This window comes from Centrocercus urophasianus, unplaced genomic scaffold (genome assembly GCF_019232065.1).
Source record: "Centrocercus urophasianus isolate 14NV4802_14NV808 unplaced genomic scaffold, USGS_Curo_1.0 seq_14, whole genome shotgun sequence".
Lineage (NCBI taxonomy): Eukaryota > Metazoa > Chordata > Aves > Galliformes > Phasianidae > Centrocercus > Centrocercus urophasianus.
In genome coordinates this window covers 22560995-22588420 of record NW_024884586.1, presented here as the reverse complement: position 1 = coordinate 22588420, position 27426 = coordinate 22560995, and the positions used below count along the sequence as shown (strand labels likewise).

Below are 27426 nucleotides of genomic sequence, written 5' to 3'. Positions count from 1 at the left end.
AAAAGATTGAAAAGGTTTACAATCAAATGTAACAATAAGTAGAGTTCAATCTTTGTTGTTATGAAAGGCCAGCAGAGATTGATTGGGAACAGCCAGCTCTTTCACAAAGAATATGCACTGTGATTGTGTTTCAGCAAACAAAGAATTGCATGACATTCCCTTTCCAGGGTGTGAGAGTTTTGATCAGCTGCCTGGAAGGAACCCAGGATACCGAATGAAATAGCTTAAAAACAAAGTCAATGATTAAAAAGTCTAACAATAAGACTGTAGGTGGAAAAAAACCAAGAGTGTGGCATTCCTTGAAGCACAAGCTGAGGTGGAACATTTAAAAGTCTATTTCAGGGACATGTAAAACAGCGACAGAAGTTAAAGTATTTAGCTGCATCACTGGATTTGGAGTCCTTGAGTTAGTTATTAAGAAGAGTTTCAACTTAATTCATACACTGTAGTTATCTGGACAGTGCTATTCTTCAGAAAAGCTACTTTAAAAAATATTTAAGTAGTGTTTTTTTGGAAGCCCCTGGGAAAGCATTCACCCAACTTCACCTCGAGTAAGAACTCATTCTACAGTATAATGGCTCTTGTACAAATTCGGGTGCACTCTCATTACTTCAAAAGCGAAATTGCACAATTACTCCAGTTCTCCATAGCTGACTTTCTCAGTAAAAAAATTACTGAGACAGTTTTTCCACAAAATTTTATCAACTTTGACTTTTTAAGTCCTAAGTCCTCAATACACTTCCTCTGCAAATTGCTTCCCTTTTAGCAAGGCAGTGATTTACCTAGTTAGCTAGTAGATATAAAAAATAAATATGGAAGACTCTTAAATAACTTAATTATCACATCTGGTCTTTCAGAAATCACCTCCTTTTCACTGATGGCATATGCTACCAGAGAACAGTCTGTTCTGGAGTAAATTCTGTAGAAGTCTGGGTAAGTGCAATCCATTAGATAACATATTTTGCACACTACCCAGATTACTGTCCGCATCACTAATTTGCTTCTGGGTTATTTTTGTTCTGTCTTTTAAGTATCTTTTTTTTCTGATGTGCTGGGTATCACTGGGCTGGAACACTGAATCTCTGGAAAACTGGGTTCCCAAGTTCATGTCTGAAAGCCATCAGACACCATGGTTGCACATACATGCAATGTCCTCAGGCCAATGCACAATTCACACAGCTGAGCCCTCTCCCACACTTTCCAGCTGCTAGGCCTATATCTCTTGTACATGCAGCACAACGGTCTTTTTCAGGCTGTGAACATGTGAGGTGTTGCTGGATGACTTGTTTTACAGCCTGGGCGTGTTCCATGTGGACTCACAGGAACAGGCTTACAGGAACAGCACTTGCAGAATCAATCCCAGCTGCAGCTTTTAGGCTGAACCCTTGCTTTATCATGTGGTCTAAGATGACCTTTTCCCATCATATGACTTAGGAAACTGATTTGTCACCAGGGGAAAGGAGACAGTGGAAGAAATACATACCTATTTGAGAGAGCTATTGGAGATGATGATAAGAGATGCATGTAGCAATAGTCTTTCCTTCCTGGAAGTATATTCTTGATGAGTATATTCAGAAGGAAATTCAATTTGGAAAGTCATCCTGAATACAAACTACCTTAATAATAAGGGCACAATTTACAGTAATTGAAAAGACAGTGTTTGTCATCAGCTTTAGCAGCTATGGCTCTCTCTTAAAGTGTTAGCAGTGCCTATACACAGTGGCAAAATGCTTTGCGGATGAATGGTTGCTCAGGTATTTCTTGAGCAAGCAATTCAAAAACACAGTGTAGGAGAGAGGATTCTTTGAAAGCAGACAAATTTCTAATCTATATCAAAAGCTGTGTAATTAAAGTGAAACACCAAGTAGTTTTGATGGTTTAGTGTACAAGACTACTGTATACTATTACTGTCTTGTTTTGTTTATCTGGCCAGAATGGATTTATCCTTGGAGGCTGGTAAATAAAACCAAATGCTGCATTTCGCACCTAGACAAAGCTCCCTGTTAAGGTCATTGGTGACATTGACTGAATTCAGAAAGCAAGATCAGGACTTCTTGCTCTGTGCTTACTTTAATATCTTGTGAGGAGTTTGCTGCAGCTGTTTTCAGATCTACGCCTTGCTCTTTAGCAATGTTAAGGGTTTCAACATTTTTTACACATCTTTTTTACATGTTTTTCCCATGATTAGTGTTTAAAGTTCTGAGGATCTTGTTCTATACAGATTCAGCTGCTGTACTAATTACCATAGCTCTTGAGCGCGCTAGAGATATCAGTACAATTAATATCTGTCATGTACACTTAATCTTGGGGGAAAGTGAAAGGAAGAAAGATTATACTGAAAACAACTGGCATTTCTACAAAATAAAATAATGCCTCCGCTTTCATAAGCAGCATGCTAGAGTGAGCTAACCTAGCCAGTGGCTGGGCTGGGCTGGGCTTGAAGAGTCCTGGGCACTTGTATTTTTGACTCAATTTCCTAATCGTTAAGAGATGGGAAACAGAGGTTAACTAATTTCTAAGTGTTTCAAAATATACAGGTAAATAGTGATACATCAGTAAACAAAGCCAACATCTTGTCTCTTCTGTTTCTAGATGAAATAACTCTAGAGTAACTTACTTGCTGGAAAGTGTGATTTCAAGTGATTCCTACCTTTCAAGTTCGATAAGTACTTAAAGTAACAGAAAAGCAGATGAGAATTTAGAAACATTACAGTTAAATAAGGGAGCAGGATTGGAAGAAATGGTAAGATATCCATTTTTCTAATACAACTGTCTCAAAGGAACAAGAATTTGATCATACAAGCCTCTGGTGTAGTCAGAAACACCATCTTCTTTACAAACAGTTCTTCTTTGGGATGGCAGTCTCTGGAGTGTGGCAAGCTAACAAAACAGACAAAAGAGTCAGATCTTGTTGCACCTGTCCAAATTTCCACTGACCCCTGCATCCCATTCACGCTGATTACTGTGCTGTCTCTGGCACTCCTTAGACCCGTCTGTGAGTTATTTTCCTGCCAGATTGTATTAAAATCCTTCAGAGATTCCTGCTGTAGCAGTGAAATACATTAACTGATGTAGGAGTCTGATGGGCATTGCACCAGAAAGGAACAAGGATCAGGTGTGGAAAGAAATACAGAAAGGAGGAGAGTGGAGCAGGAAAGATGAGGAGCAAAACTTCCCCCTTTTGGCTGCAGTAATGCATCTCAGCAGGAGCAGCACTTGCAATTTGATAGTCTTTCTCTCAAGTACATCAGCACTAGAATCTGAAACACTCATATTTTCAAACGACATTTTCATTTCTCTTTTCAGCATATGTTTTTTTCTCTTTGGAAGTTGCCAATATGACTTAATAAAAGTCGATCAACTAAGATCTACATGAAAATCAAAGAGAGATATTTCATTTTGGATTGAACCAAATGCTTTGTTCAGTACAAAATATCTTCTAGTATTTCTTATTTTACCCAGAAACTTTTTGCCCATTGAAATTTTAAAACCATCTCTTTTTGGCTAGAAAGCAAAACAAACAAAAATTCTTCTTTCTTTTTTTTCTTTTTCCTTTTCTATTTTTCTTTTTTTTTTTTTTTTTTTCCACGTGGGATTGATTCTGTGAGAATGCTTGGCTTCATTTAAGTAATTGTCTTCATTAATGCCAATAAGATTTAATGTGAGTAGATTTATTTACATGGTTTAGATAGTAAAGTTCAGTACTGACAAACAGAGTAAAAAAGGAAAAGAAGGATTCATTTAGGGGGTGGGGGGAGGGGAAATCATAGAGTCATAGAATCATGAAGGTTGGAAAAGACCACCAAGGTAACCTACTCCAACTAATAGACGAGAAAGGGAGAAAAAAACCACAAATTTAAGTCATGAGTACGACTGTCTAACTTAGAAGCAAGGTGATGGACACAGAAACAGTTCACTTTCAGTCTCTGTTCTAGTTTTAGGTTAAATATTAATTAGAATCAGCATTAGAACTTGGGTCTTACATTTCTTTAGCAATGTTTGCTTAAGAAAAATTATTAACTCAAAGTAAACTGTAAACAAGAATGACTAAAAAGCCTTAACCCATCCTGACTGGCTGACAGCCTGCTGCCTAACATTCTGAGGTGTAGATTTAAAGTTAGATTTCAGGCCAGTATTTGACAGGAGATCTGCAGCAGTTTCAAATTTCCATGCCCCAGCTGAACGCTCTGTCCAGTTTCATGTTTCTGTTGAGATGAGACCTAAGTGTATGCCCATGTGCTGCTTCATGAGGAATCCCAGGAGACTGCAATAGGTCCTTAATCAAGAAACCATGATCCCACAGCATCCATCAGCAAGTCGGCTGTAATGCAACCTGAATAGCTCTGTTAGCCTTCTCTAGAAACAAAAGTAATAGCGGCTTACCTTGCAGATGAATATGTTGACTGTGGTATGCTTGGATATTATGGCAATTAGACTAGTATTTTAAATAGGGGGTGCAGAAGGACAGATGGAAGTAAAGCCAGTGCGGGACTGACAAATGTCAGGAAATGAGAAGATGTAAAGAAAGGTTTGAACTTAAAAATGTTTTTTTCTTTTTTTTCTTTTCAACTGCTACTTGAAGTTTGATTAACTGTGGAAGAGGTAGATATTTTATATCAGTCTGACTACATCAAAAGTTAAAGAAATGTCTGAGTTGGAAATCAGATAACAAAGTATTCTGGAGCAAGACAAAAGCTACTACACAAAATATGCAGCCTTGTCCAAAAATAAATAAATAAATTACAATCCCCTAATAATACTGAGGTGATACGTATTAAAATCTTTCTGTATTTAATACAACTACACTAATGGTGCATAAATGTGCCATGTCATTTGGGCCATTTGGTAGTCTTCTGTGCACATGTAGAAAATGTGCATATTGGCAAGCCTCATTTACTGAACAAAGATATGTAAGAAGAATTAGTAAATAAGGGAATAATTTTATTTTTGAGATATGGAAAACTAACCAAGCTTACAGAAAAGGAACAGATGCTAAACCTTCTTACGCTATCATTGACTAAGCATGAGCCATAGTACACATTCTTATAGTCTGTGGATCACACAAAATATTAGTTGAGAAGGTTCTACTACTCACTTTTTACCTGAATTTAATTTGTTGGCATAGCTGCATATGTCTGAAGGCTAAGGAGTACTTTGAAACCAATTATCACGTAATTCAGAGTTCAAATACACTATTCTTCAAAAAGTGTTGAATAATTTGATTACAGGTTTGCTGGCAGGAGGTTGTATCTGTCCTTTCCTACACAGTGTCCTCTTCTTCTTTAGAGGACTTGTTTTAGTGTATTTAATACTTCCATAACATCTGACCAATCAACAGGATAAGAGCAAGCTGTAATTTGTTCAATTTTGGCCTTGGTGTGTAATGATCATTTGTGGCTACTTCATTCTGAAATATTATAATTTAAATGTGGATTCAAATTTCTTGCATTCCCTTTCTTCTTCTTTCCTTATTTCTTACAGTTTAGAGTTGTCTTGCTTATTAATGGAGACCAAAATTTCACATGTTTTTATTTCATCTCTCACACTGAAATGAGGAAATATAGATAAAGGAAAATAATGTGTGGAAACGAACTGATTCAGCTCATCAGAATTCTGAATTTAGTTTACATGAGGTTGAAAACATTCTCCAGCTTTACATACCGAGGTCCTTAATGAGGCAGTTTTGTCAAAGTGAAATTTCAAAAATAGAATGTTCCAGTATGGTGTCTTTAAAATCTGTCTAGTCTTTGTGTATGCTAAACTCATCAACAGCTTTTCTAAAATAGCTACTGTTTTGTAGCAAATGAAGCACAGACAATTGAATGTGTCAACGCCACTCATGTGGAGTCATACTAAGATTCATTTATTTTTGTTAGGCACTCAGACTAGTAGTTAATCCACTGAAGTGCATTTGTAGTCATGCTGCATGTAGTGCGTACCACTCTCAAAGACCTCAGCTTTCCTCTTAGATAGGTTGTTTGCTGGATGGTTGTCAGTAAGGACTGCAGTGACCCAGAAGAATTGGTACTCAGAAGTGTCAAGCTTCTCATTATCCCTGCAAAAGTAATGAAAAATTACCTTTGGCAGGTACAATTTCCAAATTTTTGGAAGTGGAAGCCCTTGTTTAATGTACCGTTCTTCAAGAAAGTCCTACTTTGGCAGAGGAAAAGAACTATGTGAAATATCACGTATGTTTTCAGGGTGATACAGAGAACCAGCTCAGTGAATGATGGACAAAAACAAAAGCTGCAGGATCCTTTTTACAGGATCTTCAGGACCTTCACTGCTTCCAAATGACAGGTTCAAACCCTTGGTGTTGAGCTGAGGGTGTATTTTAGTTTGGGACCTCCCTGCTGGGCACTTCTTAAATTCTGGCTGTTGAAGTCTGTATAGAAACAAATGTTTCTGCCTAATGTAACACAAACACCTATGCCCTGGACAGAGATCTATGCAACATTAATATCCACAGACTCGTGGAGAAACAAATGTTTTTCAACTGAGTGGCAAAATGACAACATCTGAAATCTTAAACAATACAGTCTGGATCAGCTTTGTGTACTGAATACCTAGAAGATATGGTTTTATTACACCCTTACTCCTAGGCAAGATGCTGGGGAAGGACTTGCTTGTATAGTTTGACCAGAGTATGAGAGGAAAAAAAAATGACTGCAAGGGAACTAGGTTGGAGAGTGCTGTGTTAAAGACTTAATACCTACTTTGGTGCTACAGGTTCTATCATGTTTTAAAGGACTTGTAAGACCATTGGCCGCAACAACAAGAACTTTCACAACTTGCTTATAGAGTAACATTCTGTATTGGAGCAACAGATTACAGATTCTTCTGAATTGCCAGTGATAAATACACTGCCTACAGAGAAAGTGTAAATACCAATAATGTGAATAATACAGCTGTCCAAAAACGTGTTAAACTATGGAATAAGTCTATAGAGATTTCTAAGTTTGCTGGGGGAGGCACTTGGTGTAACTTGGTTTAAGGATCTGAATCTTACCCAACAGGCATCCCTGCAGAGAGAAGCAGAGGCTCAGCCCATTGACTAGTCCCAGAAATCAGCTTTGTCCTCATTTGTCTGCAAAGGTATCTTCCTCAAAATTCCTTCTATCTTTTATCTTACTTTCAGGTGAAGTTTGAGTGTTTCTAATCATACCTATCTTTGTTATGATTGGTGCAACAGAAAATTGAAAAGTTGCTAACTCAGGATGATTACTATGCAGTTTGTCAGTTCCATAATAACAAGTTCCCATGCCCATGATCTTATCATAGAGTCTGGCTGGGAGTTTTACACCTTGGTCCACCCTCTGTGCTATATCTCAGAGTCAGCATACCAAGTTCCCCCAGTGCTGTCAACAATCGAAGAGTTGCAGGTCTTAGGTTGCATAGGGAACTACATGGAACAGACTTCTAGAATATTCACTGCATTCCACCCTGGAGGTTTCTTCAATACTTTTCTTCTTCTAAGAGAGGGGTATCCCAATAAGTTATTTACAATAATTACTCCAGATAATCCACCCTGTGACTACACTCACTCAAGCTTCTCAATATTTAGAAGGAACTGGGGAAGTCACACGCAGTCATGAGAATTAGAGCTCAGGGGACTCTACTTATGGGATAAGATGATTGGCTCATAGTCAGAGTAGTTAGCAGGACAGTGTTGGGCATAATGATGAGGCCAGAGGAGGAGGTTGGGGAGTGCATCATCACATGGATTTATACGGTTGTCACTACCACAGAGCCATCAAAATCATACCATATACGCTCAATAAGCTTCACACTGCTCCATGATGTTGTTTCTGAGAATATACATGAGGTTGTCTCCTTAACATATGGTGCCATTTCAAAAGTTACACTATGGCAGGTATCTGAGTAGGAGGAAACAGTGAAGAAAAGAGGCTATATGCAAGGATATCTGTTCAGGCCACGCTTCTTTAGGAGTTTTCCACATGCCTGTCAGTGCATATATTGAAATTGGGAATGAGATATGTTGTGATGTAGTTTGTTACCAAGTGGAGAAGTAAAGAGCTTCTCTCATTCTGTAATCTTTCAGGTAGATGTGGGGAGTCTTTTCTTAAAAGACAAATCTGGCTTTGCAAATTGGGTACAATGCAAGGAATAATGAGGTTTTACTCTAAGCAAACCACACTCTTTCCCTCTCATTAATGGTTAGGACAGTTTCTGAAGCTGGGTTCCGGCTCCTGACTGGAGGTGTAAACCCGTAAATTCCTCACAAGGCTTCTGGCAAGGATGGTGTGGCAAGGATGGCACATGGACAAGGCGGCATGGTCCATGAGGACACTTACATAATTTGCTGGTCTTATAACTAAAATGTGGTGTGTTCCGTTGTTTCTCCCAGATGCTTTCCTAAAGGAAGAGTTGTTTGGAGAGATTGTCTCTTGTGCCTTCTTTTTTTTACAGTGATGAATATTGTTCTGTAGCAGCAGCTATGCAGAATACATGCTTATTCTACCCTTTAAAATAATTTATAGATCAATACAGACTGTTAAAAACAGATTGGAAAGCAATCATGGTTAACAGACTGACTTTAAACCAGTGGCCACAATGAAAAAGCTTTGTTATTTAAGTCTTATTTTCCTGACACTTTATGGAATGGCATCAGTAAGTTGGAGGTGGAAGTCTGTTTCCTATTACTGAACCACTGAGCCAGCTAGTCTCTTGACCTTACTTGGATTTGCACCAGTGGCATAGAAATAAATTGTTCTGAATTCCAATAATGATTCATTAAGCCAATACTTCATGACTTCAGCTGGATCTATACCAATGCCATACAATCAAATAGCTGTGTCCCACTGCTGATACAACTAGTAAAATCTAAATAAAAATAATAAGAGTTAAGAAAATAAATTTATGGAGCCACCATGAAAACAACATCAACCCCAAACCAAACACAACAAAACCTGAAACCATAGAACCACTTGGTCTGACAATAAAATGTTAGAAATATTAACAGCTATTCTAACTAACTATTGACTGTCCTGTTCTGATAACTATCAGTGAGTTGGTAAAACATCCTTTCTCACATTGTGATCAAAAGAACAAAATGGCATCTTCCTTTAATCACACTGGTCTGTTTTTTCTTCATCAAGATTCTAAACATAAAGTTTGTCTTGTACATCCAAATTGTTTCACCCAAATGAGTCAATGAAATATGCTACAGCTAGTATTTATGGTTGATAAGAAAGCCTACTGTGTCAGCTAGTAGACATGGAACAAACATGGCTGAAATAGATAGCTTGATTAAAGGGCAATCCTTTATTAATGGACAGATATTGATAATTAACAACTGACAGACACAGCAATGTAAAACATTTCCTGAATGGTTAGCAAAATGAGCCATAATTTATGCTGGCATGACCAGGGCAAAATACAACTCCCAGCTGCATATTGACTTTGATGACAAAAAGTTGCTTTTCTCTAGACAGTCAACATGAACTCTGGTATGGACTGCCAGAAACATTTCCCAGAATGTCTGCCTGTAGCAAAAAGACTTTCTCACACAAACTTGTTTGCCATTCTGATGAAAACTTGATGGCAGACAACCACCCTTTTACAATCTTCTCTTGAGCTACTATGGATCTGCCTTTATATTAAGTCTAATTTACTTTCATATCCCAACATTAAAATCCCCTTGTATTGATTTCTGCCTCTTCTTGGCTTAGTCTTTTAAAACATTGTAAGCTTACACTATTTCATCACACTAACACAATCCTCTACTATGTTTCCATACAAAGAAATCCCACACAAATCCCACAGGAAGTGCTAACACTAATGTTGCCAGAGAAATCTTAATTCTGCCCCTCCTTACTCCACAAGAGCAGCATATCAATCAGTTACAAAGGGAAACTGAGCTGTCTGAGTAAGCACTACTGCCTTTAGTGTTGGGTGTGAAATCCTCTGCGGGAAGCTATGAAGTGTCACGCTTCCTGCTTGTACTTCAGATAATTTCAGATATATTAGAGAAAAAAATGTTTTTGCTTTGTCTACAGTGGAATATTCAACACATAGCGACCAAACCCACGAGGGAACAGAAGTACGAGCACCAGCAATGCAGTATCTTCAGAAACCATGCTGTTTTGGGTTCAGGCTTACACCCACCCACATATGTTGTATTATACCATTGCATAACCAGAGATCTCAGGAGCCTGAATTCTCAGTCTCTGTGGCTGCACACTGCAATTGCTGTGCCAGTATGAAAATAGTGTTATCATATGCCGATGCACCATCCCGTGAAAGTGCTACTAGCATGGCTTTCCCTGAGACACAGGGTATTTCTTCAGGCCTTCATTTCTCCACTAGAATTCCACCCAAGAAAATGATATGCTAAAGAGGAAATTTCTGAAAACATTTGTTAACAGCTGTGTAAATTACAAATGCTGTCAGTAATTGCTCATTAGTACAGAACCAAAAGGAGGATAACCCCCAGTCTGCTACTAGAGAGGTAGTACTGAAATCACACCAACAACATACAAAAATATAAAACTCAGCCGGAGTCAGAGGGTTTGAACTTTGATTGTGGGTAATCGGCTGTATAACATTATTGTTAACTGTGGAAGACATCTGACTACGTATCTGTGCAAAGCGAAGGTGTGCTTGCAGAAACCAAGCATGCTGAAAGCACGGCATGACTTTATCCACAGGGGGTGTGATGGAAGTTCTTGGAGCAGAGGGGAAGAACTGAGGAGAGAGATGAGAGGGGCCATGGGAGAGCGCTGAGCCGCCTCGCAGTGACCAGGGGCATACAAAGTTGCGTCGGAACTTTCTGCTCTGCTGTATTTCGCCTAGAGCAAAGGCAAACCCTGTTATCTTTTCTCAGTATCGGAGAGCTCAAAAATCAAGCTGTTAAACCTGTGTAATGAGAAGACAAAAGTGATTTCGGGTTCTGCGGCTCAAGAGCGACTCGGCTGCGAGTTCAAATGCGGAGAAAACAGTGCACCTAGTATCGGAGACTGTGCCGAGTGACACGGCGTTATAGCAAACCGGGGGCCGGCCCGGGACGTGCAGAGGGCGGAAGAGCCGCTCTCGGCGCGCACAAGTTTGCAGCCCACCACGGGGCTACCCGCGCACGGCTGGCACCGGCCCCGGCGTTCCGAGCGCCGAGTGGCGCCGCCTGCCGAGGGGACCCGGCACTGCCGGCCGGGACCGAGGGGTCAGCCGCGTGCCCAGCACCCCCATGACCGGCCCGGCGTTTTCCCTCCGGCCGCGGCGGCCAACGGCGCGGCGCCGGGCCGGGCGCTTTCGGCACTCGATTAGCGCCGCCCGTGGCACGCTGTTCTTGCGCTCTTCAGCCGCTGCCTCTCGTGCTCGTAACGGCTCCGCGCGGCCGGCACTCGCCCCGCCCCTTCTCGCCTTGGCCCCGCCCCACTCGCCCCCGCCCCTCCCCCTTTGCGCTCGCGCCGCTCTCGAGCTCGCGCCCCTCCTCCCCCCCCTCCCGCTGCTGTCAGTGCGGTGGCTGCGCCGGGCAACATGGCGTCGGAGGGGATGATTCTAACGAACCACGATCACCAGATCCGCGTCGGGGTGCTCACAGGTAACGGCCGCCGACGGGGCCCGCGTCGCGGGTCGGGGGGCTTCCGCGGGTCGGTCCGCGCCGTCGGGTTCCCGGGTGCTCCCCCCCCCCGGCCGCCTCCTGCGGCGCCGCCACCGCGCAGGGAGCTGAGGCCTCGGGCCGGGCCCGGAGCGGGGAGCGGGGAGCAGGGAGCGGGGGCGGCTCCGGGTGTGCGAGAGCGGGCGGCGTTGGCGCCGCAGCTGTGGGTCGGCCCGGGGCACCCCGCTTGGAGGGGAGGCGGCGCGGGGGTGGGCGCCCGTCGCGGGGCCCGGGGCTCTCCCCCTCCGGCGGCTGCGGCGGGGCCGGGAGGGCGAAGACGTTGGGGAGGGCGGCCTGCGGACGGCGAAAAGAACGGGCGGGCGGGAGCCGGGCCTGGCGGCGGCGGGGCGGAAGCGGCCCGGCAGCCTGCCCCGGGGGGCTTGGAAGCGCGGCTCGCCCCACGCCTCCGGATGGCCCTTCCTGGCGGCCTGGGGCGGACGCGGGAGGGGAAGGAGGGCCGGCGGGGCGCCGCCGCCGGCTCGTGGCTGGTCCCCTCGCGACCTAGGCTTTCGAGGCGGTGCGCGTGTCGCAGGCTGCGGGGCTCCTCGGCCTCCACGGGGTTGCGGTTATCCTGGCGCTACGCGGAGAGCGGCGGGCGGTGGCGGAGCGGCGTGGCCGGGAGCAGCCCCTGGCCGTGCGAGTATGCGAGCGGCGGTCGTGGGGAAGAGAGAGGAGAGATGCGAGCGAGCCTTTCGCGCGTCGGGCTTGGAGCTTGGATGGAGAGCCTGGGCCGACAGCGGCGGTGCGAGCACGCGTAGCAGTCTGTAGCTGCTGGGAGGAAGGGGCCGCGGTCCCTGGAGAAGGAGCGGGGAGTTGCTCTGGAAGTTGTGCGTCCGTCGCGTGCCGAAACGGGCCCTCCTGGAGCCCGGCCGCGAGATGGCGAGCAGCGGGCGCTGTCCGCAGCACGGTGCTGAAGGCGGCCCGTGGCGGGATGCGGGGGGAGTCCGCGGCTCCTGTGCTGAAGGCGAGGGCAGGCGTGCTGTTACCCGATATTATCGAAGTTAAAGCTACCATGAGGTGTCTGCCAGCAAAACGCTCTTTGCGTACTTGTACAGCTTCATGCTACTTGCCTTGGGTTATTATTCTGTGTTGATTGGTGACTTTAAACAATTCTTACCTGTAAACGTTCCCAGAATACCCTACCATTTGTACTACAAATCCAGTTTGAATGCTGTTAAACTCTTGTACCCGTGTGCCATAATGTAAAATTCTGTTGTGAAGAGTGCGTGATCTGATTTTGTTTTGTCTTGTTTTCAAAGGGAAATCAGGAGACAACAGAACATTTTTAGCCCTTTTCCCCCTAATGCCATTGCTTTGAATTGCATGTTGAAAAATTTTGCAAATTGTTTTCCTGTTATAATGGGGACACTTTGGTTTATAGCACTTTTTTATAGACTCTTTTTGCTAACCAGTGTATGTTTATAGACATGAAACCAAACTTTATATAAATGTGTTAATGAATGTCATATATTTGTTCAGACTTGTTTTCCTCTCTGGAATTTCCTTTCAGAAAGAAAACATTTGTACTTTGGGGGCATGGACCACCTAGTTTTTGCTGTTTCCAGTTGTGGAAACAACTGTGGAGTCCATTTTTGACTTTTTTTCTCATAAAAATGAACTGATAATTGCTTCTTGTCTGAGGAATAAAAGAGTAAGTGTAAGAATAGGTAGACTCAGTACAAACACTATTTTTTTAATTTAATTGCTTAGAAAAGTACAGTGATTAGAATTAGATAGTTAACATGATTTAGCTTTTCTGGTTAGGATCACAGCCATATGTTTGGTTAGTTAATATTTATGATGTGGATTTATCATCATAATCATTGATGTTCCTATCAGACATGGAATGCTTACTTTAGCAAGTACCATTATTGCACTTCACAGTTGTATTTGGATGAAATTTGAACTGCTTTGAATTGATTTGGAGTCTATGTTTGTTTTTTAAACAAGGATATAAAACAAATATTTGGTTGCTAGCCTTTCTTGAGGTCAAGATTGAAGCACGTGACTCTAGAGTATATTGTTAATACAAAGCGGATGTTTGTTTTGTAGATTAGATTTTGTTGTATTCAGTATTTTCTGTCTTTGCTTTTTTTTTAATTGCTTTTTGCTTGTTTTGGAAAATAAAAAAGAAAATCTCAGACCCATCTTCTTTTTTGGGATAATTTTACCATCCTTGGTATGTTGACAAGGTGATGATGTACAGCTTTCTACCTTCATGAGACTTTTTTTCTAAATAGTTAACGTGTAAGGGGTTTTAGTGAAGTGCAGCACTTACGATTTCTTCTTCAGGTACTTATTCTTCCACTAAGACTAAAATGATTTGACTGACAGTAGTGTGCCCTTGTGTCCAAGAAGGCCGATGGTATCCAGGGGCACATTAAGAAGAGTGTGGCCTGCAGGTCGAGAGTGGTGATTCTTTCCCTCTACTGTGCCCTTGTGAGGCTACATCTGAAGTGCTGTGTACAGTTCTAGGCTCCCAGTTGAAGAAACACAGGGAATTTCTAAAGAGTGTTCAGCAGTGGGCCACAAAGATGATGAGAGGCCTGGAGCATCTCCCTTGTCTTCATGGTGGAGGATGAGGCTGAGAGCTCTGGAATTTTTCAGTATGGAAAAGAGTGAGAGGGGATTGTATCACTGCTTATAAATATCTAAAGGGAGGGAGTCGAGTGGATGGGGCCAGGCTTTTTTTGGTGATGCCCAGTAACAGAACAAAGGGCAGTGGGCACAAACTGTAGCACAGAAGTTCCATCTGTACGTGGGAAAGAACATTTTTACTTCGAGAGTGACAGTGCACTGGAACAGGCTGTCCAGAGAGCTGTAGAGTCTCCTTCTCTGGAGATACTCAGAACCTGCCTGGATGCTTTCCTGTCCAGCCTGCTGTAGGGAACCTTCTTTAGCAGGGGGTTGCACTACCTGCTCTCCAGAAATTCCTTCCAAACGCTACAATTCTGTGTCAGCTGTGGCCATGGGGCTATACAACAAAGCAGGCAAAGGCTGCTGAATGCAGAAATTTAGGCCTTGGTTTACCTGTTTATACTGTAATGTGAAAGGTTACCTTAGCATCTTCAAGTGTATGAGAACATGTAGTTTGTTGAAATAGCACAGCAGATACACATGATGTCTGAATTTATTACTTTGGAGCAAATGTGCTTCTGAAAATGTCAGAGCTTTGCTTACCTGGGAACCCCTTCCAAACAAAGAAATTGAATGTATCTGAAGTTCAGTAGTGTACAGAAAAAAACCAAACCCAAACAAATAAAACAACAGCCAGAATAAAAACTCAACAAAATCCAAACAAAAAAACATTAAAAAATTGTAAAAAATTATCTTCGAGAAAAATGGGTAGCAATATCTTTTAGATTGTCAGTGTCTGTTGAACACTGTTTTAGAACTATACACTGTTGATTTTTCAACTAAAAAGTAATTTGCCAGTCTTCAGCATTATGAGGTAAATTGTCATGACTTAAATACTCCACATCATTAGCATGCAAGTTGTGAGATCACTTCTTAGTGGTGATGCTGTTCACATTTTGGATGTGCCTTAGAGCTTATGGCAAACTTTCTCCCAGAGGTTTAGGTGGGAGGGTAAAGATTGGTTTGTTAGGACTTAATGTCAGATCTCTTTGTCTAAATGCAAGGGTCTTTTTTGTTTTTGTTTTTTGTCTGTAATCTGCCTTCCTTTCAAAGCTACATCTTGGTGGGCACTCGTCTTCAAAACACAGATTCAAATTGGTGTTTGTGAGGAACCCCAGCGCTCTTCCCAAAACTTAGCTCTCCAAATGAGCTATGGAGATACAGAAAAGCTGTACTTCCTCCGTTAATAGAACGTTTCAAGACTGACCGACATCAGTTTCACTCTTTCCTGAGCGCAAGGTTTAACTTTATCTGTAGTAACTACTTTATCCATGGTAACTCTTCTGTTTGTAGCTGAAAGTCTTCATAAAAGCATTTCTTTCTGATTTTTTTTTTTTTCGGCTGTGAGAAAACCATCTATGTTTGTTGATTGTGATCCATACAAATGTCTAGTTTCCTTTTCATAATTTCACAGTGTTGAATATGACTTTTACTTTTTAAAGAGGAAGTAAGTTCTGGATTTTTTTTTTTTCTTTTAAAATAGTTTTAAAATATATAAGTATAAATATATAAGCATGAAAAAAAAACAGTGAATGGAATCTCAGTGATAAGAGGCTTTTACTCACTGTTTAATTTGCTTACTGTGATAGTTTCCTTTTGAACTGAAGGAATTGGAGACTCTGAAGTTAAAGATATGTGAGGCATGAGATTATTTCTCTCTTACATGCTGATGTTTTAATTAATACCTTCATATGTAAGTGATGACCATTAGTTTGGATGTTTGTGCGTTCTTGCAGAGCAGGAGTGAGAAGTCACGTCATCAGTGTTTCTTGATTTGAGTTTATATCCAGATACATAGTTGAAAGGCTCTCATCTTATCCCATATTCCATGCCTGTAGATCGTATATGACTGTACGGAGTTTATTCATGACATCTACTTGCATTGCATTTGTTCTCTTTTCCAGTAAAGATGGGATGGCTTTCCCATTCTTATTAATAGAGTGATAATGGAACGTATGATTGTCAGTGTATGCTTTAGAATGTGTGGCGTACAGAATCCTGATACATAGATACTAATTTTCTCCCCTTAGTTTTGATTTAGTTGCATCTTTTTGTTTGCTTTTTTGAAGTAAGAGTAGGGTTTGTTTAAAGGTTCTTTTATAGCAGAGTAGAATTTCACCAGTAACCTTCCTAACATTGCCTCAGATGACCTCAGAAAGAGAACAGTGCTTAAATCTGAAAATGTCTGTCTTGAAATTTATAATACTGTAAAGGCAAAGATGTTTGTTGTGAAGTGTGATTGTGAAGTGAAAATTAAAATTTTCACTTTGCTTTCATTCAAAGTATGAAAGTTCATTTTAAATAAATGGGAGAATTGTTTTTCCTTGTTCAGATACTTGAAATGGCTTTCTTGACAGGGTTGTAATTTTTTGTTTTTCATTTGGGCAGGGATGGTATTTCTTATCTTCCATCTGAGATGGATACTGTGCATCTGGAGGACATGCTAACAAAAATTAGAACAGATTGTAGCTCAGAATTTAGAAGGTCTTGAAGAGTAGGTTAAATAAAACCAAAAAAATTGCATTGTGTTCCTATGTGTAGATTTAGTATGCAACTCCTTACTTTTATATTCAAATGCTCTTATGCTGGTCTTGCTTATGACAGAATTCTTACTGAAAAGCGAGCAGAATGCCTGAGAAAGCTGGTGTTTTTTTTTTTTACAACCAGAGGGTAATGATTACATGGGAGATGATAAGGAAGGACTTCTGTATGTGGTATGTTTTTATGTAATGTTTTTGTTTGTTTAAATCACAAAAACAATTGGGAATAGTAAGTTAGAGTTTACAGAGTGCAAGTAATTGCATAAAAAGTGCTTGGGAAAAATGTTTATTAGGTAGCTACCTTAGAAAACCTCAATCTACAAGTAAGAAATATATATATGATGTGTTTTCTTTATTTGTTTTGCTTATATACTAATTTAATTAAACTTACTTTATGCCTGACTTGCAAGTCAGTTGGAAAAAAAAAAATTAGCATAAACCCTAATGAATAATGTTCTGTGTACAATTTGTAAAATCTTGCAAATCAGGACTCTGTCCTACTATGGCAAAGTGGATGATTGATAGTAATGGCCTTTTGAAAGGAATGCAATGCATTTTCTGTTTCTGGTACTATAAGATAAATAGCAAAACTTCCAGTGGCTGGCTCCAGTGATTTAGTGAATAGGCTGTGTATTACAAAATCTATTTTTGAGCAGTAAAGTGTTTTTGATGTATGCCAAGATCTGAAACAACTGACCCAGTGCTAATTTAGTTCCATATGCGAGTCTGTTACTTAGAACAGTAATTGTTAAAAATTTCGTATTTAATATGATGCTTCATTATATACTTCACATACAAATTATATTAGTAGATGGATATAATAATGCAGCAAATACTGCACAAGACTGCTACTACAGAGGTATGTTCTCAAACATACTTTAATTTTCTTATTAAATTATATTATTTGTTATGTAGTTGTGCAAAGAAACAATGTGTACAGGCACTGAGTGATAATGTATTTTGGGCTTTTGAGTGCCTACTGTGTGGTTATGAAATACTTAGTTTTCTTTTTTCGCACTGTATATTGAAGGGAATTTAAATTTTATGTGTAATAATTTTACTTGGTACTTTTTTCTTGTATTGATTTTGTTGGATTTCTTCTGACTTACATGTGGCTTTTGGAACTTAAAATTGGGAAGCAGAAATCAAAGCGTATGGTGTGGCTTCTGGTGATGGTAGTGGTTTTTTTGTGTGTCATTATTAATTTTTAGTTTTAGTTTAATTTGTATTTGAAACATAGGGGATAGAAATTTGTGTTGAAACCTTGAAGTCGTGCAACTTGTCCCACTTTTCAGGTGTTCTGGATTCTAAAAAATGCCCATTTACTTAACTAAGACTTAACTAACAGAATCTTTAGTAAAATCATTGTAGTTACTACCTGTGGCTATGGTTGACCAAGGAAGTATAATGGCTAAATTGCAATTAGCTCTTTGCATACGCTGTTGATAGGGAGAGGGATTTTCTTGGTGACTGTTGTTGTACCTTAGTGGTTGCTGAGGAATGTATCTGTGTGGTGCTGTTTTTGAGGACTTGGAAATGCACTGTATTCTACCTGAATGATGCAAGGTATTTACTAGGAGGTGAGCTGCTGCTTAGAATCACTTGGTGAGAAGCTGTACGGATGAAGAGCAATATGTGTTCTTTAGGGTTTAAAATGAATTGCTGTCAAGTATTCTGCAGGTCTGACTCAGAAGGGAAAGGTTCCTAGGATCATTGCAAATGATGCTGTAGGCAGAGATTGCAGTTAAAAAAAACACCACTCCCTTTTTCCCTCAGCAATATGCTGTTCATGCCTTGGGATAGGGTGTTTAGAAAAAGGTTGACAGCAAGATCTGAAATGAAATGTCACAAGTTAGTAAAGCCTTCATCCAGCAGTTCTTGGGAAGACCTTGAGACACCTGAGTGTGGCAATAGTTATGAATTTGGAAGACCGATACATTTCTTTTTGGCTACCTCTTATTCCTTCCTGATGCAGTTTTCCTGGGGTTTTGATGACGGGGCAGGCTGTAGAAGAGAAGATGCTGGTGTCAGAAGGGTATGTATCCTTTTATTCATGAGTCTCTTGCGAAAGTGTGGGTGGCGTTATATGCTGCTGGAAGAAGAAAAATTCCAGGAGTTCAAATTAGATAGGTTCCCACTAGCATGGTTCTTTCATACGCTGTAGTGTAGTGACACAGCAGGCTAGGTGGGTGAGAAGCCAAAGGTAACTACACGCTTCCTGTCAGAATGTGTATGTCAGAGAATAGTCAAGAGAAAGTGGCAGGATTACGTATCTGGCAACAAAAATGCCTGTTGCTTCCAGGAAAAGCAGAAGGAATGAACATTATATATATATATATATATTTATATATATATATATATATATACATACACATACATATATATATATATACATGAACATTATATATATGTATGTATATATATATATACATACACATATATTTATAAGTTTCATTTTCCTTTTTTTCTTTCTTTCAATTGTCAAAATACATCAGGGAACACTTGAAATAAATCTAAAGCAAATCAAAGATCCTCAATATCAGCTTCCTTGGAAAAATGAGCTTTAAATTAAATATACTGAGGAGGAATGTTTTGAAACATCTTTAGAAGGGAGTCACGGACAAAGTGGTTCTCATATAATACTTGAGAGAACTACAGAGATGCTGGAAAATTGTCTTCGCAGATGCTGGTCTGCAACTCCCTCTGGGTAAAACTTCTGTATTGCTATTACTATTGCAAATGGTACGTAAATTTGGGTTAGAATATTTCTGTAACCTCTAGATTCTTTTTCATACCATCATCATGATATCCTTAAAGGATTCAGTTTTTCAGATGATGTTCCTTTGCTTTGGTAGATGGATGTAATAGATGAATGAGGTGTAACTCACTAGTTACTAGCTCTTGCTTAATTTACGTGAAAATAGTTCCAGTTAACTGTAAAATATACCTGATGGTAGGCTTTTGATGATCCATTTGATTGAGCGGACTGAGAAGAGGGATTTTCTTTCCTTCCACTGTGAGGGATTTCAAACCATTTTGGTTGTGCAGACATTTGTTCTGGCATTTGTTTAGCAGAATGAAGAAAAGGAGAATAAACGGAAAGATTTAGGAGGCTGTTGAGATTTATGAGAGAGACCTTAAAACTTTTTGAAGTACATGTGACTACCTGACAGTGTAGTTGCTTGGAGGAAGATAAGGGTCAGAAATTCAAGAAGTTGGGAACAGTCATGTTAGTAAGATGTATAATATTCAATTATTTAATGTCAGAACAGCATTAGATTCTGTGATATGTCTGTTTTTAGGAACACACTCTGTTCCACAGTAGGGAGGTAAGCTATGAAGTCTTGTGATTTGTACATGCCACTAAAATTCCAGCGTGGTAAGAGTTCAAATGATTACTGACATCTCCAGTGTGTAGGATGTTGTAATCAGAGTAAGACACAGGCTTTCTCTTCTTTTTTTAAACATTAAAAATCAAAATGGAAACTAAATTTCACATTATAAGCAACTGCCTAAAAAAGCAACTACTGAAGAATCTCTTTGTTCGTTAAGCTTCAAGGATGCTTACCTGCCTCTTCGTATTTCTTTATTCCAAAGGAGATGGCTCTAGTTTATGCACAGTGGTTTCAGTACTTGACTTTTCTCTTTGGCTTAGTAGTTGATGAAAGGGAATTAGTGAAAATACTTGTTGTCATTTCACCATTGTTTTGTCAGAAAAGGGTTCCAGTAGACTTTTTTTGAGCGCTTTGATGAACAGAACATCTTTCTGGAAAAGGCATCTGAGGCAAATTTCTGTATAGCGTTAAACTGGGACACATGGATTGTCGTTAATATTAGAAAAATCCCTTAATTCCTTGAAAGCCTGTCTTATATTTCATTATTGTTGTGTGTAAGATGCTGTGATGACCCATCAAATCATAAGGAAGATTTTGGATTTGAAATAATAATAATTTCCAGCATTTCTTACCAGAAATGCTCCTCAATAATTTTAGCAAGTCGTAATAGTCAGATTATCCCTAGTTCCTTTGTTCTGCACTGGAAAAACACCCGCTAAAAACATTCTACCTATATTTTAGGCTATAGAAAGTTATTTCAACTGCACATTAGAACAATATGTAAACAAAAAGAACCCAAAACACTTTAACTGGTAAACTAGCATCTAGAAAGTATCTCACAATTAGAAGAAACTCTTGAATACGTCTTATGTTGAAGATAATGTGAAAACATCAGCCTAGAGCCATTTGGCGCAGTAGCAAAATGTAAAATGCAATTCATTTGAAGCATAAATTTAAACTGAAATTCCTAAATGTCAATGTTACAACTAGAAGCCATTTCAGCTAAACAAACAAACAAACAAACAAAAAAACACCAAAAAGAAAAAAACAGCGCAGAAGATACAGAAATGCTTTATGTTTGGATAACTAGATGCTCTTTCAATTCTGCAATCATAAATACAGAGTTTTCTTCTTTGGTTTGATGCTCTTTGTATGTAAGACATTTTGCTGTAACTCATTAAGGTAACTTTTGTGGTCTGTTTCAGTCGATTTTAGCAAAGTCTATGTTTGAAACTAGAGCAGTCTAAGAAAAGCAGATTTGTAGAACAGCACACTTAGTACTGGGACTCCATGTCTGCGTGATGGTTTGTGGTGGTTAGCTTCACACCAGCTCAGATAAGCAACAGTTGCAGTGCACCAGGTGCACTCTTGGAGTACATCTTGTTTTGCTTTGTCCAAAAGGAGTTCTGAGATCTGTGCTTTCATTCTTCTCTACAGTGTGAACCAACATTGGCAATTGAGGATGGTCAGTATTAAGTAAAAGTGTTTCAGAAGTCCAAAATGAACAACATGATTGCAGTTTTTTAAATAAAAGCTATAAAATGAAGTAATGACAGAAGAAGCTTGTTTACACTAATACTTAGTTTGAACAGGCCCTGCCTGTGCCTAGCCGATTTATCTGTCAGAAAAATATGTGCAACACTTGGTCAGGAATTTTCTCTTCCTGCATTCCCTACATCTCAAGCTGTGCTATTCAGGGAGACTTTTCTCCTGCTGGAGCTGGCAGGCATCGGTAGCTGCTCACCTCCTTTGACCCTGACAGAGCTTTGCCTGGGTTTGCCTCTACTGCCAAGTGTTTCAGACTGTGTTCTTTCTGTAGTACTCCCCCACCTATGTATTTACTTTATTTACTTCTATAGAGATACGTGCTGTAATCTGACTGCTGCCTGTTGTGGAAAAGTGTGCTGTGGCTTTTTGCTGCCCTGCTTTGCAGTTATGTGACCCTGTCACTGTTGCACACTGGTTCTATCCTGCTGTTTCGCACTTTGTGCAGAGCCAGGCAAACTGGCTAAGCCTGTGGAAAGCTGGTTTTTTTTTATTTTTTATTTTTTATTTTGCAGAGGAGGGATTAGACACTCATTTTTCTAAGTGTTTTCTCCTTTTGTGCAAGTGATGCTTTGTCAAGCCAGGTACCCTCAGTAATATTTGTCAGCTTACCCTGGCTGACAAAGAGGCTGCCTTCACTTAATAGCATGCAGGGAAGGATTTGTCCATTACAGTAAATTTTTTTCAGCAGAGGATAACTGAAGATATTTTCCTACTTTGTACATAAACTTTCGTTTTGTCTGTGTAGTAACAAGGTGAATATGAAAATGAAGAGCTAAGCATTTAGTAACCTCAGGACGTTTGGGTAACTAGGAAATCTGAACATTAGGCTTCTTCAGTGCTAAACCTGGGAAAAGGCAAATATTATAGTATGTATCTAAAGAGGAGTTGAAAGACTGGGTTTTTATTAATGTGCTAAATTTTAATAGTAAAAACTTAAAACATATGGTTTTTTTTTTTTTTTTTGCAAATTATTATATTGGCTACAGTATGGCTGACAAAGAGAACTCATTTGAAACTATGCTCACATTATTTATGTATGCATACCCATATAAAAAATAATATACATAGTATGAAATATGTCAAATTATCAATTTCAAGCAGTTTTCATTTGCCTTCTGCTCAACAGACTTCTTTGACACTATTCAATCTGTCAGCTTATTTACGCTCAAAATAGTTTTTCTAAGGATATCTTTATCAGATAAATCAGCTAGTATGCTAATTTTGAGGATGTTAATATGATGTGTACAGGATGGCTGTAGATGTGCCACTTTGTTTTTCTTGGAAGCCTGTATGTACATCAACTATTGGAAACATCTGTATGCAGGATCATTTTCTAACTTCACATTTGTCCTGCATACCTTCTTGCTGACCTGAACAGAGTCATTGCCTTTCTCTTAAATGAACTCATGATGGAGGTAACTGGAACGACCAGTCAGTGCTAGTTGGATAAGTCAGGCTTGGGGATTCTTGATGTTACCTTCAGAAGGGGAGGGTTTGGGGGTGAAGTGACATAATTATCATCAGGAGACTCTGCATTTACTTCCGCCTTATTTCTTTTAAAGTGAGATGCCTCCTGGTCTGTACATGTCCAATATTGTGTATATGCCCATGGTTTCCATGGCTACTGATTATGTATAGATTGTTTTTGGCATCCAAATGTAGTGCTTGGAGATAAAGCTAGCTAGCTAAACTGTATTTTACAAGTTGCAACATAAGGAGCGTCTTCAGTATTAAAATGTGTTCATAGTGGAGATCAAGAGGAACTGTGATTTAAAATAGCAGAAAATGCCGAAATTCTGTTGTCAACGAAAAAGCGGTTCTGACATTGAAAGCAACTCCTTCTAGAAGAGCAATTTAAAAGTGAATTATAAAATAGAATTTTATGGAAAATGGGAGAAAAAGCAAGTATGAAGGAGGCTGTTTTGGCAAGGCTATATAAAAGCTAGGTGTTATGAAGTATAGCTTCTAGAAAAGAATGTAGAGACTAGAGGTTTGTAGATGGGGTGTAAAGGCTGTTATCAGTGTGCAGATTAGTTAAACAGGAAAAAGATTTGTATGCTTAATGATTGTGACTCCAGAAGTGTCTTGAAGTATCCCCATTCACTACAAAAGTTTAACACAACACATTAAGGAAGGCAAGAAAATTGTCTTCATTAAAAAAGATAGAGAAATAAATGATTATACCAAAGCGTGTCATCCCAATTTTAAAGAGACTCTTTAAAAATCCTTCACCAAGCCCCATGCAAAGTTGACAAGTATGGAATCTTTTAGGAATTCTTCATAAGAAATTTGTCTCATACTCTGTTTTTGTTGCCATGAAATTAATCCCACCTGGAGGAGTAATTCTGTATGTGTTCCATTTCTTATACCAGCAAATTTGTTCTTCTATATAGTGCACAAAGCTGTCAAGTGATCCACACACAAATGATTTTCCAAGCTAGTTTTTAGTCAGTTTCTCTTAACTTACTGTGGATAAATGCTTGTGCACAAGTTCCTGGCAGTAGGAATAAGGTGGGATTATTTCTTCGACCAAGGCACTAGCACCCCATGTGCTTAGGGAATGAACTGTTGCTGCACCTTCAAAACTTATTTTAATGCTGTGACGTGCTTTTGTGCTTTTGTCAAGCTGAAGTTGGAAAGATCGGGACTTTCACTTTTAAGAAGACTGAATGGATAAAGTCACATCTCAAAGCCTTTTGCACTCATTGTCTATTGATTGCAATTTCAGAATCAGTGGCCTGAGCATATGTACAGTGGCCCAAAAATTAAGTTGCCTTCCATTTATATAGTCATGCTCACAGAAGCATTTACTGTTTGTTTCTGACAGGCTTCTTTTCCTTGTATATTAAATGATTAGCATCCTGTTTTTCAAGTGATTGTGCTACTTCTGGTGATACTTAATTGATTTGTGGATCAATTCCTACTATATTGATGTGTTCATTCAGGAGAACAAGTCATAGAATTGTAGAATGGCTCGAGTTGAAAGGGACCTTTACACCATCCAATTCCAACTTCCCTGCTGTGGACAGGGTTGCCACTCACCAGATCAGGCTGTCCAGGGTCCCATCCAACCTGTGCTTGGACATTCGCAGGGATGGGGTGTCCACAGTTTCTATGGGCAGCCTGTGCCAGTGCCTCACCACTCTCTGAGTAAAGAATTTCTTCCTAATACCTAATCTAAACCTTCTCTGTTAGTTTTAAACCTTTCTCCCTTATCCTATCACCATCAGACTATGTAAAATGTCAGTATTCCTCCTGTTTATAAGCTCCCTTAAAGTAGTGAAAGATTACAGTAAAGTCTCCCCAGAGCTTTCTTTTTTCCAAGTTAAACAAGCCCAGCTTCCTCAACCTTTCTTCATAGGAAAGGTGCTCCAGCTCTCTGATCGTCTTCATGGCTGTCCTCTGGACCCATTACAATAACACTGTGTCTTTCTTGTGTAGGGGTCCCCAGGGCTGGACACAGTACTCCAGAATTTCTTTGTTAACTTGAATTACAGAATTATTTGTGTGGGTTTTATTGATTGATTGATTTAGTGAGGTTTCCTTATTTGTTTATGGCTTATAAAAGTATTTGCAGGATTTTCAGCAGGACCTCTCTCTCCCTGCAAGTCCTCAGCTTTAAGCAAAATGCTTGAGCACACTATCTTCTTAATACTGACAAGAGAAAAAAACATTCAGTAATAAATCTAGTTCTTCCTTTAAAAACAATAGAAGATGAAGAAGTAAGGCCAGTAGATTCTTTTGCTCTCCTCTTCTTCCATGTCTCACTTTTCATCTGCATTCAGTTTGAATGGTGCTGGTTAAACACTGGAAATGTCTTTTTCAGCTCTTATCTGCTATTTTTATTTTGAACCTACTTTTAAATACTTTTATTTTTGTTCTTGTGTAAGTTTTGTTCGTTGTGAATTGTCAAAGGTGTACTTCCCTTCAGATTGACAGTAGTATCTTTTGTTGCCTACCATGTGAAAATGAGTGATGAAATCTTTTTAAGTGTTTTAAAAACAAAAACATTGTTTTCATTATTTTAACCATTATCTGTATGGAACTTGATACAGAGTTTGGTTTTTCAAATACACCATATACCTTACCTAGATTTTTGTGCTAACTCAAAATGTCAACCTCTTGGATGCAACCAGATCAAATTTTTTTGCAGACTTCCCACTAAATGTCAAATGCTTATTTCTTTGGAGATTTTTGCTGGGACCTGCTTTTACTCGATATCTCTTGGAGTCTTAAAATTTCATTACTGGGTCAGTAACACTAATTACGCTCCCTGCACAACCAGCCCAGCCCCTGGCAGATTACAAGTATCTCTTGCATTCGTGAATGATTTAGCTTGGATGAAATACTTCTTTCTGCCATCTTTCTTTCTTAGTACAGTTGTGAGAATAATGTGTTTTCCAAATATAGGCGTTACCGTTTTGACCGTGGTGTTAATGTTGGATTTTTAGAGACTTTATTTTCATTTTTCCTATGTTTCTTTCATTTCGCAGTCAGATGATTTACAAGTTGTCTGTTGTCCAGGAGGATGTATCTGATGCCTGTATGCTTTAATGCATTTCAAAGAATGTAACAGTTACAATGCAACCGAAACAAATCAGTGAAAGGTGATGGTTGTGGGTTGACATCTTGGGGCAGCTAAGCCCACACCCTCTCACTCACTCATTCTCTCCAGGTGGGGTGGGTCATGGAATCAGGACGAAAGTGAGAGAACTTAAGGGTTCCTATAAAAGGCGGCTTAATAAATGAAGCAAAACTGTGCATATGAGCAAAGTTACAGAAATCTTTCACTACTTTCCTTTGGTAGGCTATCTTTAGCTTCTTCCTGGAAAGCTTCCTGGTCATGCATAGTGAGACAAACACCATAACCACAAGCCTCCTTCCCTTCTTTCTCTTTTCCATGAGCTTTAGTTGCTGAGCACCACATCGTACAGTATAGGAGATCACTTAGGTCAGCTGTTCTGTCAGTGCCTCCCACAGCCAACATCTTGCCTACTCCCAGTATTGCTAGAGTGACATTGGGGGAAAAGCAAAGCAAAAAAAAAAAAAAAGCCTTGATGTTGTGCAAGCACTCAGCAATAGCTAAAACACAGGTGCATTACCAGGGCTGTTTTAGTCACAGATCCAAAACACGGTGTCCTGCCAGCTGTATGAGCAAAGTTAACACCATCCCAACCACACCCAGTATAGGAGCAGTGTTGACATAATTTAAAGGCTTTTATTATATAATTTAAAGACTTTTTTTTTATTATGGCTTCTTTATTTTGGATTTAAGCAGTGGTCTTAATAAGCCTCTTTAAGCGGCAGTATCCAGGAAGCTTTAGTTAACATATACTGTTTAGTGTTTAGTTTACTGTTTAGTAACATTTACTGTTTAGTTAACATATACATATAGTTAGCATATACTGTTAAGTAGCATATATGGGTTCTGTCTTTGCTCTGAGTGTAGTTGTAACAGTGGCGTAACATTGACATACATTTCTTCTGATTCTGATTTTTTTCAAATAAGTACATACTTGTGCTAGCAAATGCTTCACACTATTCAACCAAATGTATCTGAAAAGGATCTATGGTTCTCAGACTACTCTTTTTCAGAAGTTCTTTCTGAAAAAAAGACAGTTTTCTGCTTTTTCCTTTCCTACAGCGTTAAAAGTATATTGAGAAAAGAGGAATCCTTACAGTAAATAAATACTGTTGCGTAAATGATTATTTTTGCAGCAAGAAAAATAGTGATTTGTATTTTGGTTTT

At 39.7% G+C, this 27426-nt stretch overlaps 1 protein-coding gene across 15 annotated transcripts in view; it reads left to right on the top strand.

Annotated features, from left to right (window-relative positions):
- Positions 1–27426, top strand: part of GPHN (gephyrin) — a 308827-nt gene that overhangs the window by 32192 nt on the left and 249209 nt on the right. For 5 of the 15 annotated variants that reach the window (XM_042814430.1, XM_042814427.1, XM_042814429.1 and 2 more), the window contains exon 1: positions 11442–11560. The exons of 8 other annotated variants lie outside the window; for them this stretch is intronic. In XM_042814430.1, the coding sequence (XP_042670364.1) occupies positions 11497–11560 (64 nt within the window). In that variant the 5' untranslated portion in view covers positions 11442–11496. Of the gene's footprint in view, positions 1–11441; positions 11561–27426 lie in introns of those variants that run through there. 2 more of the 15 variants (XM_042814439.1, XM_042814437.1) reach the window with 1 other exon arrangement.